General features: G+C 33.0%; 3 protein-coding genes across 4 annotated transcripts in view; all 3 read right to left on the bottom strand.

Annotated features, from left to right (window-relative positions):
* Positions 1-18223, bottom strand: part of LOC130985259 (uncharacterized) — a 920555-nt gene that overhangs the window by 430887 nt on the left and 471445 nt on the right. The window lies entirely within an intron of this gene.
* Positions 3639-8356, bottom strand: LOC130985285 (GDSL esterase/lipase At5g45670-like). The gene is made up of 5 exons (XM_057908189.1): positions 8027-8356; positions 7796-7920; positions 6283-6528; positions 5962-6217; positions 3639-4246 (listed from the first exon to the last, which is right to left on the bottom strand). Exons 1-5 carry the CDS (start codon positions 8280-8282, stop codon positions 4038-4040), a joined length of 1092 nt encoding a protein of 363 aa, XP_057764172.1. The 5' UTR covers positions 8283-8356; the 3' UTR covers positions 3639-4037.
* Positions 10372-14734, bottom strand: LOC130985283 (GDSL esterase/lipase At5g45670-like). The gene is made up of 5 exons (XM_057908187.1): positions 14387-14734; positions 14171-14295; positions 12889-13134; positions 12364-12619; positions 10372-10777 (listed from the first exon to the last, which is right to left on the bottom strand). The coding sequence occupies exons 1-5, from the start codon at positions 14643-14645 to the stop codon at positions 10569-10571; spliced, it is 1095 nt and encodes a 364-aa protein (XP_057764170.1). The 5' UTR covers positions 14646-14734; the 3' UTR covers positions 10372-10568.

Below are 18223 nucleotides of genomic sequence, written 5' to 3'. Positions count from 1 at the left end.
TCGCCGGGCAGCTGCTGTTCGGGGCCCTGATGAGGTTGGGCGAGTTCGCCCTGTCCCGATCGTCGTCGTCGTCGTCATCGGGCAGTCAGCCCTTCTTCTCAAAGCTAAGTCTTTTTCTCACTCAATTCTATTTCAATCGATACTTAAACGGACTAGGCAAAGTGCCAAAATTCTTGTTTCGCATAAACTCAAATTATGCTCGCTTAAAACTTCATATGAACTGTCACTTGTTCATGAAAGCATAGTTGGGGTGTTTACTCAGTTCAAGATGCTTATACGTCGTATCTCCTTGTGAAACTACTCATGATCATGCTTTGATATGAATGTTCACTGGTATGAATATTTGCTGGAATGGATAAATGACATAGCATTAATACCTTGAAGGTTTGTGGGTTGTTGAATGAACTGAGAAAATCTTGAAGTTGCTTCGTTTGATTGATGAACTGTTTGCTGAACTTGAGTAGTTTTAACTAGGGTGATAACTGAAATGGACGATGGTTCTCGTTTAATGCAGGTAAACTTCTCAAAGGAAATGAAAGTTTGAGGCCAAGCCTTACCTTCTGAGCTTCGGCCGAAACGAACTGGACTGATCCTCTGAACTTTTGGATGAGATGAGATGAGGGTGAAAGTTGCATTTGTTGGCTGGGTTGATACTAATAGAGAAATGACGCTGCATACTTAAGTATGCTAGTGAAAAGAGCAGAGATAGGGTGGCTGGAAGTTGAGGTTTGAGGGAGCCGGGCAGCCATTGGAGGGCGGCTGAAGAGATGGGAGTGCAGAGGTGGTCGGTTCTTTCCTCTACATTTCCTACTTTTGAATTTTCTCTCTCTTTGACTAATGTGTCCACACTTGAGTGAAAGGCATTAAGTGGGCCACGTAGAGTCCAATCCTTTGTAATATACTAGACGATTTTCCCCAAGCTGGGAACTAGACTGTAATCGTGAACTGTAATAAAATACTGGCTTCGATTTTCTAATTATCGCATTTCTGTATCTACTTGATATCTTTTTCCTTGCCTGCTAACTTGATAAACTGTAATATAACTTAAATTAAATCCATGGATTTAATCTGCTTTGCAGTCGGAATAAATCCTCGACTTCTAGTAGCACTAATAAAATATAACTGCTTCTGTTTCTCGATTAATAAATAACTTGACTTCGCTAAGTCAGTTATAACTTGGAAATAATAATTATTGAATAGCTCAATAATCCTCGTCGCGTTTTTCTCATGCATACAAAAGCATACGACTAAAATAATACTCCATCTCTGATAAATAAAAAAAATCAGGATCATAAACTGGATTCACATATAACTGGCAACTGGGTTTCATTTACTGAAGGATGCGATATTAATTATCGCGATACCGTAATTAAATAACATAAAAGAGCGGGTCACTACATGATATCATCTAAAAGGTCCAATCTCACGCTGCAGACGTTCAGCATGCTATTAATTTAATTAATGACACTCCAAAAAAAATTTGCTACCAAGCCTCATATCACTAAAAAAAAAAAAAAGTTGTAGCGTGAGAAAAAATATTCAATATGTATTTTAATTAAAAGATAATGACAACATCTTTAATTTAGTGTAAAAATAAGCAAATATGAATTTGAAACAAATAAATTATGATAATTTAAAATTTTAATGTTGAATTTTTATTTTTTTCTCTACTCTTATTTGTCTTATTGTTATCTCCCTTTCGCTCTCTCCACTCTCCTTTTTAATTTATAATAAATCAATAAATTATGTGTTGTTTATCTACCTTTCTAATGAATGTATACATGTGTGTGGATACATAATAATAAATTTTCTTCTCGAATGAAAATAAAGATATAATATTGGATGATCTCAGAAAGTGGCTCAAAATGTATCTATAGGTATTTATCGTATAAATGAAAATTTTCATTCCTGCTATCATCAAGATCTATAGTGAATTCATGACTTTGCTTATTGAATTGAACAAGATTCAACCCCGTATGTGGCAAAACTTTTACTTTTCTTAAATTCATAGTTTTTTTTACAGCGAATTAATAATGTTTCATAGTGGACTAATTAATTTGACACAATAAATGTGGTTTGTAGATGTGTTGTGTTATTTTATCAAACATTACGGACAAAATTTTAAATTAAAATTTTCATTTAAAAAATGTGATACATTATCAACAAATATCTAGGTAGTATTATAAGAATAGAGAGATGATTAAGTGAGAATAGGCAAATATGGTGAAAAATGAGAATAAGTTTGGAACGTGGGATATTCAAATCATATATAGCTAATTAATATTTATGAGAGTGGTCAAAATTTCACCTGAGTTCGAAATCTGAAGGAGGCAAAATTTTCACCACATTAACTGAATTCGGTTATTTGTGCATTACAAGTACTTTATTCATAGATTTATATTGGTTTATTCAATTTGTTGTTCTCATTTCTTATGAAAAATAGTTATTCGCATCGGATCCCAACCCTATAAAAATATTTGTTAATTTTAATTGTTGTAGAAAATAATGATTAATTTAGAAAGAATTATCTTAAATTTAAGATAGAGTAGATAACATATATGTACTATAGAAATTTCAAAAGTTCACAAGAACTTACTATATATATTGGATTTATATTTAGGATTTAATATATAAAATTGTAGTGTAAACGTGGATATGCACATATTTAATGTGAGTATAAAGATACATAAAAAAGAAATATGTCAATTTAAATAGGATCCAGAAAAGGAATACATGCGAAATCAAATGGGACGGACTACATAGGGAGTAATATGTTACAAAAAAGTAAGTGAAATATATAATTCAAATCCAATGTCGTCAAACTATATTAATTAATGAAATGAAAATTTTAGTGAAATATACAATTCAAATTATGGCTATTATCAAATTAAATTCTAAACTACTTGACCCTGGATTTTGAATTATATATTTCATTAATTTTTTTATAACATCAATTTTATTTGTCAATAATACAAATTTAGTGTCACATATATAATAGGACACTTACAAATGTTCTATTAAAAAATATATGGTAAATATGTCAACCAAAAATGTTAATGGGAATATTTTTTATACCATGTCAATAGTTTGATTGACATTATCGAAAGTTCAAATACTTTTAGAATATGATAAATAATTTGGGGGGCGTTTAATTACTTTGAAGAATTAGCCTTAATTGATAAAAAAAATATTAAGGTTAGTCCTTTGTTTACTTTGATGGATTGCAACGTAATTTTGGGATATTGCAATGTCCTTGATTATTTTTATTATTAAAGCTAGTTTTGCTTGATTCTTATCCCCATGAAGAGGGTGAGATTAGAGATATCCTATTGTTGAAAATAAAAATACTCAATCATCCATTTTATCAATCATACAAAGTAAACGCCTCCTTACGGTTTAATCTCATAATCGACCTTAGATAAATTTATTATTTAAGATAGTCAATTCTTACTTGTTCTTAAAATGAAGTCAATTCTTACTTGTTCTTAAAATGAGAGCTTATATTAAAAGAGAAAAAGAAAAAACAACCAAGAAGAACCCTTGAAAGCACAAAGACGCAGACTAAGGGCCGATGCTCATTAAAACCCCTTTAAAGAAAATCCAAAGGAAAAAACTTTAAAGGGGAAAAAGAGTACTCGTCAAAAACAAAAACCCCAACGTGCAAAAAGAAGCCAAAAACATAAAGCCAGAAGGGAGTGGAAAAACTTCGGGAACTCCGGCCTAACTATCTTCCCTAAGAATCTCCGGTCTCCCAACTCGCAACCACAAACCAAACCTCAATAATTTGCCTCAATAATTTGGCATTGTGGCAATAAAATAATAGTAATGAAGTTATGTTATGTTGCATCCCAACCGTATGATGAAATGCTTGCACGTTTTTTGCTGGCAAAAAATCTCCCTACTTTTTCCCATGACTTCCGATTTTAAGAATTTGGGTTTCAGTCAAGTAATATTAATTTTATTGAGTAATAAATCATGGCATGGGTGAATTAATATTATTGATGAAAGAGTTATATCCCATTGGATCGTCGTCTTCTTCAAAGTTGGGCCAAGCGGCGAAGATCAAAGGGATAAGCATCTGATGGCTTCTGAGATTGGTATGCTCTTCTTCCCAACAGCAAGGAAGCAGCTTCTGTGGGATGTGCGAAATCCCAAAACACGTATTCACTTCTGTTTGGGCATACGACGTCGTTAGGGAGACATATTATCGAAGACCCACAGCACGCCCTGGTCCTCACTTTAAAACCTTTAACCAACAAACCAAAAATAAAATTAGGTCAAAGTCGGTATTTCATGAAATCAAATAAGTGTGCAACTATATATACAAGAGGCAAACCCCTAAATATTTAGCTAAAAGTAGTCTAACATGGAGTCCTAAAAAAATAGTCTAAAATGGAGCGCAAAGATTTTCTAGGGCCGTAATTTTGACCGTTTTACAAATGCATGACAAATTATTTCGGGCTTGGAATTGCAAGAATCTTAAAAAAAAAAAAAAAAATGGGCATCCGTAGGACAAATTGAGTCTGATCCCGAATTTTTGAAAATTTGTCTTGCAATTGCAAGCCCGAAAAAATTTATCCTACATTTGCATAACGGCCAAAGTCGTCCTAAAAAACTTTGGGCTCTCAAGTTTAATTTAATTCATCATATTTTATTTTCTTCCCAATATATTATGTTCACATTTTAAAGTTCTTTCTTAAATATATTTTCTACTATTTTATAAAAATGTGATAGAAAAACAATTCAAAGTAATTTGTCAAAAATGTAAATTTTTAAAAAAGAAAAGAAAAGAAAAGAAAAAAAAACTATACTTTTTTCCATGGGGTGGTAGCATCCGAACTAGCAATTACACATATAGTGCAAAATTAACCTTTAAATGCTTTGTTCAAGTTAAATAACCCTTAAATCTCAAATATTGTTCAAGTTCCTGGTTCCACACGCAAGGGGAAAAAAAAAAAAAAAAGAGGGGAAGAAAAAAAGTTATATATATTTGAAGAAAGGCTATATATACATTGAGTTGGGGTTAAAACACCCACTTAGATCAAAATCTATACTATATTAAAAAGTCAAGATTTCAATTTGAAATTAATTCAAATTGATTTCAAAATTGAGTAGAAATTTTGTAATTATAATAAAATTAAAGATTTATTTATAAACTAGTATATTTTATCTTTTTATTTCCTTTTTTTTATATATTTTTATGTTTTTTGTTTTATTTATTTTTAAAATTGTGAAATTCATAAAATATTTAATATGCTTATCAAATTAATGATCACGATTAAAGCTTTAATTTGATATATTTGATGTAAATATATGATTTGAAATGTAAAACTTATATTTATTTAAAGATTAATTTTTTTAAAAAAAATCTATCTCCCCTCTCATCTTTTTTAGGCCCGTAACTTTGACCGTTTTCTAAATGTAAGACAAATTTTTTCGGGCTTATAATTTCATGACAAATTTTAAAAAATTCGGCGATCGTGCTCAATTTGTCCTACTTATACCGAATTTCTGAAAATTTGTCGTGCAATTGAAAGCTTGTAAAAATTCGCCCTACATTTGTAATACGGCGAAAGTTACGGGCCTAAAAAAAATTGGCTCTCTAAAATGGCTACTATTTTCATATCCCCTCCGTCCCCTAAATAACTTCTTATATTTCTTTTTTGAAATGTTCCCCAAATAACTTCTTATCTATTTTGGGATATTACGCACCACTAATAATAATTTATTTTATACTTACTTTTCAATATTTTATCATTCTCAATACTAATTATAATACTTTTTTTCTACTACCAATATATACTTAACAACTTTCCTTAAAACTCGTGTCGTCCCCTACTAGGAAGTTATTTGGGGAATGGAGAGAGTATTTTTTTAAAATCTATGTCTATAATGTCTTTTTGCTATATGAAAAAAAAAGCTAGAATGAGATATTATCTCTATATATATATATATACAAACCATAAGCTTGGGCGTTGTTGTACACTTCGTTGATAGGATTGTAACCGTCGAGGTAGATAAATTGTGCAGCAGCAAACATGGTGTTGAAAACATCAATCCTTGCTCTGAGCTGTTTGTTGAACATTCGGCTTGCTCGGTTGTTGCTTTCCACACATGAAAAGCCATCGAGGCTATTGGTCACTACACTGATCGGGATGCAGCCCAACGGCGCTGTTCCGATTAGAGCGATTTTCCGAGCGCCGAAGGTGTACAGAACCTGCAGTGACCGGGAACGACGTCGTTAATCAAAGGAGATTGAGATTCGGAGAAAGATATATGTACCTTGAGTTGCTGGGTATATTGTTTGAGGACAATAGGGATGTATTGTTGGAGTGTGTAGACTCTACTGGTGTTGTAAAGTGGAGTCAAGAAGTAGTTGTTGAGGAACTCGTTGTTGCCTAATGCGGATATAAATATGCACTTGCCCAAGTAATCTGTGGCGGCGCGTCGGCCGCCGAGTATGGCCGCGAGTTGTGCGAAGGTGTGGTTGAAGTTTCTCAGTTGCTTGTCGAAAGAAACCCGATCTCCCTGGTAATTAATGTAGGAGCTCGTTCACATATATATATGTCTTCCCACATTTATGAAGTCATTGTTTCAATAATATTGATTATAAAATAAATGTTATTATAACATTGTGAACCATAATTAGAAATTAGGTAATAGTGTGTATATATACGGACCCACGACTCGAAGTCCTAATCCTGTGAACTTAAATCTTGAATCCCTAAATCGATATGAATGACGAATCGACAGTTCTGAATCGTGAACTACGACTTTTACATATTGATCAAGAGGGGGACGACGTGATGTTTTATTGAAAGGTGCGTGCATTTTTGTCAAAAGCTCCAACACCCGGACTCTTAAATTTTGTTTTTCTTTTTATCTTTATTTTTAATGTTATTTTTAATTAAAATAAACATTAAATTTAACAACATAAACATCATTGAAATTAAAATTTAAAACTACATTGATTAAAAAATAAAAATGCATTACAATAAAAATAAAACACAAAAACTTGGGTACAATCGGGTTGACCTGCACCCAGATCCTGACATGCATCCTGATCTGAATCCGCATCATAACCCAAATCGTGTAAATGACAATATTCGGTTATACAAATGATACTGCATATAATTGACACTATTCAGATATATAAATGACACTATAACATTAATTTTAAAATGCTACAGTGCCATTTTCAATCTTATAGTGTTATTTAAAATATTATAGTATCACTTACAATTTTATAGTGTCAATTACAGGAATGGTCATGTATATTTCTGAATAATGTCAATTATATACAGTGCCATTTACAATGTTATAGTGTCATTTATATGCAGTGTTATTTGTATGACAGAATAGTGTCTATTACATGCATGCAGTGTCATTTGTATAACCGAATAGTGTCATTTACACGATTTGGATCAGCGTGCAGATTCGGATCAGGATGCGGGTTAGAATCTGGGTGCGGGTCAACCCGATTGTACGGTACACCCGATTTTACCCAAGACCACCTCAAAATAAAATCCTAAATTGAATCCCACATTAAAAATAGTAAAACTACATTAAGTTGACTATTGAATCCCACGTTGAATCCCGGTGCGCGGTCGGCGTCCGCGACCCCATAGTGGATGCCCCTTAGTGTATCGTAATATATATAGAGTAATTAGAAGATGTAATTAATTAACTAATCAACTTGTTAGGAGACCAACTTAATAATGAAGCTAGCATAACGTTGTTTCACATATATAAGTACATTTACACACACAAATAATGTTGTTTAAATCCACTGTACCCAATGGCGGCCGGTTTCTGGTCTGATTCCGGCAGCAGCAGATGCATAGTTGACTCCTCTTAGTATTTGCTTGCCACGAGCTTTCGAATACGAGGGAATGTAATCCTTAAACCCTAGAAGTTTAGCTGAAAATCGCAAAGTGAATTAATTAATATTCCTCACAATGAAATATAATTAATTTAAAAATATTCAATACTATTCATGCAAATTCATAGATGATCACAACATTACCGACGACATCCGCCACCGTTTTTCCGTTGGAAAATCGCCCCGTCGGCCCCAACGGAAAATCGATGCCGTAGGGCCGGAAATTAACCCTGGCGATGGTCGACAAGTCGTTGTTGTTACCAGGGTCTATCAATGAGTCGCCAAATATGAAGAGACATGGCACTTGTGGCTCCGCCGCAACTGCTGCGTTGCGTAGGATTACCGCCGCCGCTACCAAGCTCACCACCATCCATTTCTTCAGCTCATTAGTTTTCATCATCTACCTGCAGTTTAGTTAGGAGGAGAAGGAAACCAAGATCCAAGTCACAAGGGACTCGCTGTTAATTTGATCAAGATATCCAGCCCTTTGAGTAGAGCACTGCTGTGTACATATAATTAATAAGCTATTAATTTATTGATTTCATATTGCTTTTTTACGCCCAACGATGTTAACTAATTAATCCTAAACTATAGTGGGGTGCTATATATGCTGAAAACTAATAAATGCTTCTTAGATTAATAGGCAAATTTATGTATCAACCTTTTGTAATTGAAACGTTATAAATTAAATCAAATGGCTAGGTTCTTGTAGCGCTGTCCTAAGCCAGCTAGCGTACTTTTGTTATGTCATAATCAGGGATTGTTACAAAGTGTTTTAGTGTGTACTAATTAATCAAGTGTTTTAGGTCAGTGACGTAGCCAAGATTTCATCTCATTGGGGGCCAATTTATAATAATTTTAATATATTCCCTCCATTTCTAAATAAGTGTCATATTATGGAATTTTTCTTGTTCCTTTTTAAATGTCATATTGTGAAATTTTAAGAGTAAAAGTAAGCTAAACTTTCAATTTTACTCATGTCATTTTTTCTATACTTCACATTAAAGCATGTAAAATTTCAGTGGGGCCCAGTGCCCCCACTGGAACCCCCCTAGCTACGTCACTGGTTTTAGTACTTGTTTGGTTCAAGTAAAGAAATGAAACGAGAATGAAATCAAATAAAGGAGATGGTAACAATAACTGTTATTTTTATTGAATGTTTGGTTCAATAATGAAAAAGAATCACTAGTAAGAGATTCTCTTTCTTTTGTTTCTCCTCTATTTTAAAGGGTAACAAAGTGGATGGCTGGGTTACCCTCAAGTAAGGATAATGGTTAACTCATTACCTAAACCTAACAACAAGTAATGAATCCAATTAATTCAATCATTTTCCAAATTCCAAAAAAGCTCAACCAAACATGGGCTTAGTGTGTACTAATTAATCAAGTTACTATGGAGTTACCCGTGGCTTAGTGTGTACTAATTAATCAAGTTACTATGGAGTTACCCGTCAAAAATCGACTAGGAATCACTTTATGTATAAATTATAAATATAAATTTAAAAAATATATTTTATTTTAATGTAATAAAATTTGATAATTCATTGGAAGAAGTACTAGAAGGTAAATAAAATTATAATGTTAAAATACTAGGTTAAAGAGCGCGTTTCTTTGATTTTTTTTTAAATTTAAATATTTTAAATGTTTATCTATATACCCGCATCTATTACAAATCCGATTAAAAAGAGATTTTACTATGCCTTCTCGTCTCAAACTCATATAGTAATACCCGCTAAATACCCAAATTTTGTTTAAATTTATAAATAAGAATTGTTACAGTAATTGTTTATACATCTCACTAAAATTTACTAAACACGTGTAGAAGGATTTCTTTGAACATGTTGATTAATGTTTTGATCACTTTAAAATTAGAATAAATAATATATACATATACGCATCCTAAATCTGATTAGTCATCTGATCCCATTTAAATTTATGAATATATATAGGTTGTTACAATATTATGCTAGTTCAATTTTCAAATTTTATCAAATCTATCCCTACTTTTTTTCAAGTTGTATCAATTTTATTATCAGATTTCTTTAACGACTGAATCACGATATGGTGTGGGAGTCAGAGAGATTTTTAGAACAATAACTTAGGTTGATTTGGAAATTAGGACAATAACTTTCGGACTTGTAAAAATAGGACACTAATTAATAAGCGTAGCACCTGCATGACATTTATGGGTCAATTATCAAAATTTCGGACTTTTCTGCACGGATTAAGCACATGTCAAGCCATAAAACTGACGTGTTTGCCACATAATCAACCCCTCCGTGCGGGTTGTCATGTGCTTGGTCCATGCGGAAAAGTCCGAAAATTCGATAATTGGCCCAGAAATATCCTGCGGGTGCAACGCTTATTAATTAGTGTCCTATTTTTATAAGTCCGAAAGTTATTGTCCTAATTTTCAAATCAACCTAAGTTATTGTTCTAAAAAATCTTCTGATTAATTGCCTCAACAAGTAGGCATTTATGGCAATAAAATAATAGTAATGAAGTTATGTTGCATCCCAACCGTATGATGAAATGCCTGCTCGTTTATTTGCTGGTCAAAAATCTTTAACAGAAGCTTCAGTTACGTGTGCTAATGCTATGAAAGCAGTAATAATATTTTCCGAAATTAATCATCGCAGTTTCCGTACATTAATTGAGAGAGTTATTGGATTCCATGATCATCTTCTTCAAAGTAGGGCCAAGCTGCGAAGATCATAGGGATAAGCATCGGTTGGCTTCTGAGATTGGTAAGCTCTTCTTGCAACCAGCAAGCAAGCAGCTTCTGAGGGATGTGCGAAATCCCAATACAAGTATTGACGTCTGTTTATACATATGCCGTCGTTAGGGAGGCATATTACCGAAGACCCACAGCACGCCCTCGTCTTCACTATAAAACCTTTAACCAACATACCAAAAATAAAATTAGGTCAAAGTCGGTAAATCATGAAATAAAATAATTGTGCAACTATATATATATACAAGAGGCAAGACCCTTATATATTTAGCTAAAAGTATACAGTAATAGGAAATTACAGCCATACAGACAAAAATATGAAAATAGTAGTCATTCCAGATTATTATGCCCTTACACACTTATACGATGTACAACGTTATTTAGATTGTAACACAAATTTTAGCTACAAGAATTCTGGTTACACAAATATGTGTGGTTTCGCTTCACTTTTCTATTAAAAGAAGAAATAGATCCCAAAAATACTAACAATATATTGAGTCATTAAATATACATTAAAAATCTTATATGATATTGTTCCAAGCACACTCTCTCTATTAATAGTCTAAAATGGAGCCCAAAGTTTTTCTAGGACCGTAACTTTGATCGTTTTGCACATGTGGGACAAATGTTAATATATAGTATTAAAAAAGGTTATATATACATTAAGTTGGGTTTAAAACACCCACCTAGATCAAAATCTATATTATATTAAAAAGTCAAGATTTCAATTTGGATTTAATTCATAATTGAGTGGCAATTTTGTATCTAATAAAATTGAAGGTTAATTTATAAGCTACTCCCTCCGTCCCATTGATCTTGTCCATATTCATTTTTTGTTTGTCCTACTGATCTTGTCTCATTTCTATAAATAGTACTTCCCCCGTCCCACTATAAGTGACCTATTTCCAAAATTGGAAAAATTTAACACTTGAAAAAGTGGGGCCCTACCACTTTTAACAAATTTACATTATCTTCTTAATTCCCGTGCCGAAAAGTTTTGAGGTACTTATAGTGGGACGGGGGAAGTAACGATTAGCTAAACAATAAATATTCTTAATTATCTTCTCTCTCCTATTTTATCACTTTAACACCTTCTCTCTTCTATTTTATCATCTTCTCTATCCTACTTTATCACTTTATTACATTATCTCTCCTACTTTATCACCTTCCATTTCCTAATTGATATACTTTATTACCTACACAATTAAAACACTAATAATACTCTCCTTAATAACCGTGCCGAAACCAAATGGGACAAGCCCAATGGGACGGAGGGAGTATATTTTATCTTTTTTTTCCTTTTTGTTTTATTTATTTCTAAAATTATAAAATACGACTAATTGTAAAATATTTAATATGCATATCAAATTAATGATCGCAATATGAGTTTTAATTTGATATATTATGTAAATGTTTTATTTGAAACGTGAAAGTTAATTTAAAGATTAAACTTTAAAAAAAAAATCTCTCTCATCTCTCATATTTTTTAGGCCTGTACGTAACTTTGACCATTTTACAAATGTAGGACAAAACTTTTTCGGCCTTGCAATTGCATGACAAATTTTCAAAAATTCGGCGATTGTGCGCAATTTGTCCTACTTATGCCGAATTTTGAAAATTTGTCTTACAATTGCAAGCTCGAAAAAAAATTGTTCTACTATTTATTATTTTATCTATATATATGACTATAATTTGTTTTTGCCATACGAGAAAGGTTAGAATGAGATATTATATGTAAATAAACAAACCATAAGCTTCAGCGTTGTGGTACACATCGCTCATCGGATTGTAACCGTCGATGTAGGTAAATTGTGCATCAGGAAACATGGCGTTGAAAACATCAATCTTTGCTTGGAGTTTTTTGTTGTACAACTGGCTTGCTAGGTTGTTGCTTTCCACACATGAATTGCCATCGTAGCTGTTGAGCACTACATTGATCGGGATGCAGCCCAACGGTGCTGTTCCGATTATAGCGATTTTTCGAGCTCCCAAGGTGTACAGAACCTGTAGTGACCAGGAACGAGGTCGTTAATCAAAGGGGTTTGAGATTCAAAGAAAAATATATCATATATACTTCCTTCGTCCCATTATAAGTAGCTCAAAACTTTTCGACAGAGGAATTAAGAAGAAGGTGTAAATGAGTTAAAAGTGGTAGGGACTATACGTTTTTAAGGGCTAAAATTTTATATTTATGAAATCGTGTCACTTATAATGGAACAATCCAAAATGAAATACATGCAAGTCACTTTTAGTGGGACGGAGGGAGTATGTACCTCGAGTTGCTCGGAATATTGTTTGAGGACAAGACGCATGTATTCTTCGATTGTGTAGACTTTACTGGTGTTGTAAAATAGAGTTAAGAAGTAGTTGTTGATGAACTCGTTGTTGCCTATTGCGGATATATATACGCACTTGCGCAAGTGATCTGATGCGGCGCGTCGGCTGCCGAGCAAGCCCGTGATTTGCTGGACGGTGTTGTTGAAGTTTTGCAGTTGTCCGTCGAAAGAAGTCCGATTTCCCTGGTAATTAATGTAAGAGCCCGTTCACATGTACGGTATATGTGTTCCGAAATTTATTAATTCATTGTTCCAATAATATTATTAGAGTATCCACATTGGTTGAATCAAGCTTTGACTCATCCATGCTTCGAGATCACTTATGACTCATCCTGTTGACTTTATGATTTTTTTTTGAAACGTCCGGACTCTATAGAATTAGTTTTGATTTTGATTTTTTTTATTTAATTTAAATAACACCAATTTAAACTCCAATTTAAATAACCAATTCTTAAAACTAAAACTTCATTATTTTAAAAGGCAAAAGAGCAGTTGGAATTAAAGGAAAAAAATTAAAAAAGGTTGCAATAGCCGTTGGAAGCAAAAAAAAAAAAAAAAAAAAAAATCTATGATAGCAGTTACAATTTCGAATTTTAAACCTTTTTTAATTAAGGTGCGTGTTTTACACGGGCCTCACATATGCCCCGATGAGCTTGACTCATCCCATCGCGCCATGCCTCGAGTCACCATGGTCTGCAACGTGACTCGTTGCATCGGCTGACTCGAGTGATCAGCCGAACGAGCCAACTGATGTGGATGCTCTTATAATATTGTGAACCGTAATTATAAGGATAATAGAATATAAATACACGATTTTTTATACATTTTTTTATTATTTTTCACGTCAACTGTAAAGCAGCCTCTACATATAAAAATTTCACTTTTTTTTTCTTTCTAATTATGCACACGAAGTCCTAATTAATCATGTGAACTTAAATCTCGAACCCCTAAATCGATATGAATGAGAACCAACAATCCTGATTTGCAAACTACAACTTTTACATATTGATCAAGAGGGGAACGACATGACATTTTATTGAAAGGTGCAGATAAACACGCGCGCGCGCATATATATATATATATATATAAACACACACACACATTCATTTTTATCAAAAACTTTTGTGTGTATAGGTAATATATATGTAATTAATTAAGTAATCAACTTGTTGGGTGACCATATTACACACACAAATAATGTTGGTTAAATCCTGTGTACCCAATGGCGGCCGGTTTCTGCTCTGATTCCGGCAGCAGCAGATGCATAGTTGACTCCCTTCAGTATTTGGTCGCCACGAGCTGTCAAATACGAGGGAATGTAATCCTCAAACCCTAGAAGTTCAGCTGAAAATCGCAAAGCGAATTAATTACTATTCTTCACATTTAAAAATATTCAATATTCATGCAAATTCATATTCATATATCACAACCTTACCGATGAAATCAGCTACCGTTTTTCCGTTGGAGAATCTCCCCGTCGCCCCCAACGGAAAATCGATGCCGTAAGGCCGGAAATCAACCCTGGCAAGGGTCTCCATCCCGTTGTTGTTACCAGGGTCTATCAATGAATCGCCAAATATGAAGAGACATGGAGCTTGTGGCTCTGCCGCCGCAACTGCTGCGTTGTGTAGGATTGCCGCCGCCGCAACCAAGCTCATCACCATCCATTTCTTCAGCTCATTAGTTTTCGTCATCTACCTGTGGTTTAGTTAGGAGGAGAAGGAAACCAAGATCCGAGTTACAAGGGACTCGCTGTTTGATCAAGACATATATTTATACAAAAATGGGATAATATATGGACATTTTTTTATAAAACTGCCAAAAGTTTATGACATAAAATATGATTAATTATTTTCCGAATGTGAAGTGTGGTCAAATTCAAATGAAAAGAAAAAAGTCCACGCCTTAAATATCATTAATTGCTTTAAAAAATCTTAATAGTACATCTAGAAAACCATACTTGAGTCGACTTTAAACGTATTCAAATTGCATCCATAAAAATAAAAAGTACTCCGTATCAGTTAATATAAAAAAGAATCGCATTTATTACTCCCTCCCTCCACCAAAGATATGCCACAATTTCCTTTGTCGTCCGTCCACGAAAAATACGACACATCCATTTATAGTAGTAGGGTCCACACCATTAATTCCACTCACATTTAAATTGGGACTCTTACTCCATTACCAACTTCACTCACATTTTATTAAAACTCGTGCCGAAAGTAAAGTGACATATCTTTGGTGGACGAAGGGAGTACTTTACACCCCTCATTCACAACTAAAGATCACTATTGGTTGTGTGTGTGTTAGCCAAGCGGTAAGAGGTTAATGTCTATGGCCAAAGGTCTTGGGTTCGAGTCCCATGTGGCGCGGCCTTTAAATTTCTTTATTTAATACTGTTAATTTTTTTAAAAAAAAAGAAGAGTACTCTTGGTGTGTGCGTGTGTTGGCCAAACGGTAAGGAGTTAATGCCTAAAGCTAAAGGTCTTGGATTCGAGTCTCATGTGGTGCGACCTTTTAATTTCATAATATTTTAAATTATGAATTCAAGTTTTTACACAACTTGGTGAACTCGAGTCTTTATGTTATAATTTATAACTCTAAACATTCTTGATTATGTGTGCTATAAGTCACAACTCAAAATATTGTTGATTATGAATTTGAGTTTTTCATATAATTTAACTACTTGATTCATTTTGTATGGTAAAAAAAATCTTTATTTAACAAGATAAATTCATAAAACAATATGTAAATTAATTAATCTCAAAATCAAGCAAGAATTTATGTGTAATTCACAACCTACATATAGTTTGGTCGTGAATCGTGAAAAGTTAAGGGTAATTCACAACCAAGCTATGGTGCGGTTGTAAATTCTAATTTTAAAATTCAAATTCGCAATTACGACTATTCATAATTGTAATTTTTAGTTTGAAAACTCGAATTATCAATCAAGATTATTCCTAATTGTAAATTCAGTATTAAAATTCGAATTCACAACAAACTTATATTCGAGGTATAATTAAATTCATTGCAAATCTAAATAATTGATGGTGAATTTAAGAATATAAACAATACAAAGTCGATTAAATCACATTACATTAAAATGAACAATGAATAATGGTGTAGCTATACGTTTCCAACTTCCAAAATCATTACAAAGATAAGATTGTTGAGTGATTATCAATAAAGAATAAAAAAATCTCATCACAGAGCTCACCGTCGCCCACGCATCTTGTCGGCGCTGCTGCCACCGTCTTCCCTAGTGTCCCGCCAAAAATTTACTACTGTCGTTTGCAACAAATACAGTAAAAAGTGTTTTTTAAGAGTCATGGTAACAGTGTATGTGATCATCTCGCTGCCTATCCTAGATTGTTTTATTTTTTGGAGCCGTGGTAACACCCCTTTTAAAAAAATAATTATAAAGGTAATTTTTTTAAACTTATAATTATTTTTTTATATTCTCATTTTTATAGACATTTTTTTATATTTATTACTTCCTCCGTCCCACCGAGCTTGAGTCGTATTCCTTTTCGGACTGTTCCGTCGAGCTTGAGTCATTTCCTTTTTTTTGGTAAAAATTAGGCAATTTAAAGCACTAATTTACAAAATTAATTACACCCTTTTACTCCCTCCGTCCCTGAAATAAGTTCCTCTTTTTCCTTTTTGGGACGTCCCCCAAATAAGTTCCTCTTTCTTTCTTTCCATTTTTGGCAACTACCCCATCACTAATAATACTTTGTTTATTCTTACTTTTCACTATTTCACCACTCCCAATACTAATTATAACACTTTTTCACCTTTTCACCACTCCCAATACTAATTATAACATATTTTTCTCCACTATCAATACACTTTACCATTTTTTCTTAAAACTCGTACCGTCCCCAAAGAGGAACTTATTTTGGGGACGGAGGGAGTATTACATTCTCTCTCCTAATTTATCACTTTTATACTACACACTTAAAATACTAATTTACAACTTCTTAATTCTTGTGCCCAAAAGTAACGCCTCAAGCTTGACGGGACGGAGGGAGTATGTGAGAACGGACAATTTAACATATCGATTCATATATGATTTGCCTAAAAAAATCAATCAATAGAGAAGTAGTAGGCAGTAGGCACCTACTATTGTTCACAAATTAAAAATTTAGAATCGTTGGAAGAATCCATATGTGTACAAGCCTTTAAAAAGGACATTTCTAAAGTTTGTCATCTTGTAGATCTTTTGCCTGAGATTTTTTTTTGGGTGCTTCATATTTTCTATTTTTCTTTCTGTTTTTGTTAATGAAGGTTTCTAACTTTCTATGATCCACATGGCGCTGTAAGGATAGACTGGACAGTAGGAACTGCATAATTAACAGATGAAATTATATATACAGGTTATATTAGTCTGTATACACAAATTTTTTTCATTATTTTGCCCACAACGGACAAGAAAAAATTCTACTAGTATTTAACATTGAATAGGAGCACAGAATATGCACTTGAATAGAGTAATTTGTATTTACTTATTTTGATTAGAGAGTGAATGACATGGTATTCTGGCATTCACGTCAACAGTAAATTAGAGTTTTTTGTTGTCGGTGTCAAAAATCAGAAAAAAAAAACGTTAAATTCATGTATTTGTGAGCAGAAAATAGAAGTGATTTAAATTTCAAAAAAAAAAAATTATGTATTTACACACTAATAACCCAAATTATACCGATATATGTACATACATATATTTTATGTTTTTATTTCAAAATAATCCAACTGGTGCCCATTTTATAAGATATCCAGCCACTTGAGGGGACCACTGTGTAAGCTATTAATTTATTGATTTCATATTGCTTTTATACGCCCATAGATGTTAACTAATCCTAAACTATAGTGGGGTGCTATATATGCTGAAAACTAATAAATGCTTCTTAATTAGATTACACGAAAATTAATGATGGTTAACTATTGTGCCCACTAATTAACTGGAGCTATGATTAATAGGCAAACAATGAGAATTTATGCATCAGGTTTCAAGAGAGAGAGAGAGAATTTATAGATCAACCTTTTGTAATTGAAACGTTATAAGATCGAGTGGCTATCTGTCCTAGGCGCACTTTTGCTATGTCATAATCAGGGATTGTTACAAAGTGTTATAGGAGTACTAATTAATCAAGTTATTATTGTTATTATTTTTTTTCGAGCGGATAAAGTTATTATTCTTACATCCGTATTACAAATTAACTGTAATATCATTTAAGTACATTTGATTTTAAAGATAAAGGACCATGTAAAT

Source organism: Salvia miltiorrhiza, chromosome 5 (assembly GCF_028751815.1).
Source record: "Salvia miltiorrhiza cultivar Shanhuang (shh) chromosome 5, IMPLAD_Smil_shh, whole genome shotgun sequence".
Classification (NCBI taxonomy): Eukaryota; Viridiplantae; Streptophyta; class Magnoliopsida; order Lamiales; family Lamiaceae; genus Salvia; species Salvia miltiorrhiza.
This window is presented reverse-complemented; position numbering and strand designations above follow the sequence as displayed.

What these genes read in the sequence shown, in the direction of transcription:
- LOC130985285 (XM_057908189.1), bottom strand. Translation starts at nt 8,282, where the DNA reads ATGATGAAAACTAATGAGCTGAAGAAATGGATGGTGGTGAGCTTGGTA. An exon ending in CAGAAACCGGCCGCCATTGG is followed by an intron (nt 6,529 to 7,795) that starts GTACAGTGGATT and finishes ATTAATTACCAG; the next exon opens with GGAGATCGGGTTTCTTTCGA. An exon ending in AATATACCCAGCAACTCAAG is followed by an intron (nt 6,218 to 6,282) that starts GTACATATATCT and finishes CGGTCACTGCAG; the next exon opens with GTTCTGTACACCTTCGGCGC.
- LOC130985283 (XM_057908187.1), bottom strand. Translation starts at nt 14,645, where the DNA reads ATGACGAAAACTAATGAGCTGAAGAAATGGATGGTGATGAGCTTGGTT. An exon ending in AACGGTAGCTGATTTCATCG is followed by an intron (nt 14,296 to 14,386) that starts GTAAGGTTGTGA and finishes TGCGATTTTCAG; the next exon opens with CTGAACTTCTAGGGTTTGAG. An exon ending in CAGAAACCGGCCGCCATTGG is followed by an intron (nt 13,135 to 14,170) that starts GTACACAGGATT and finishes ATTAATTACCAG; the next exon opens with GGAAATCGGACTTCTTTCGA.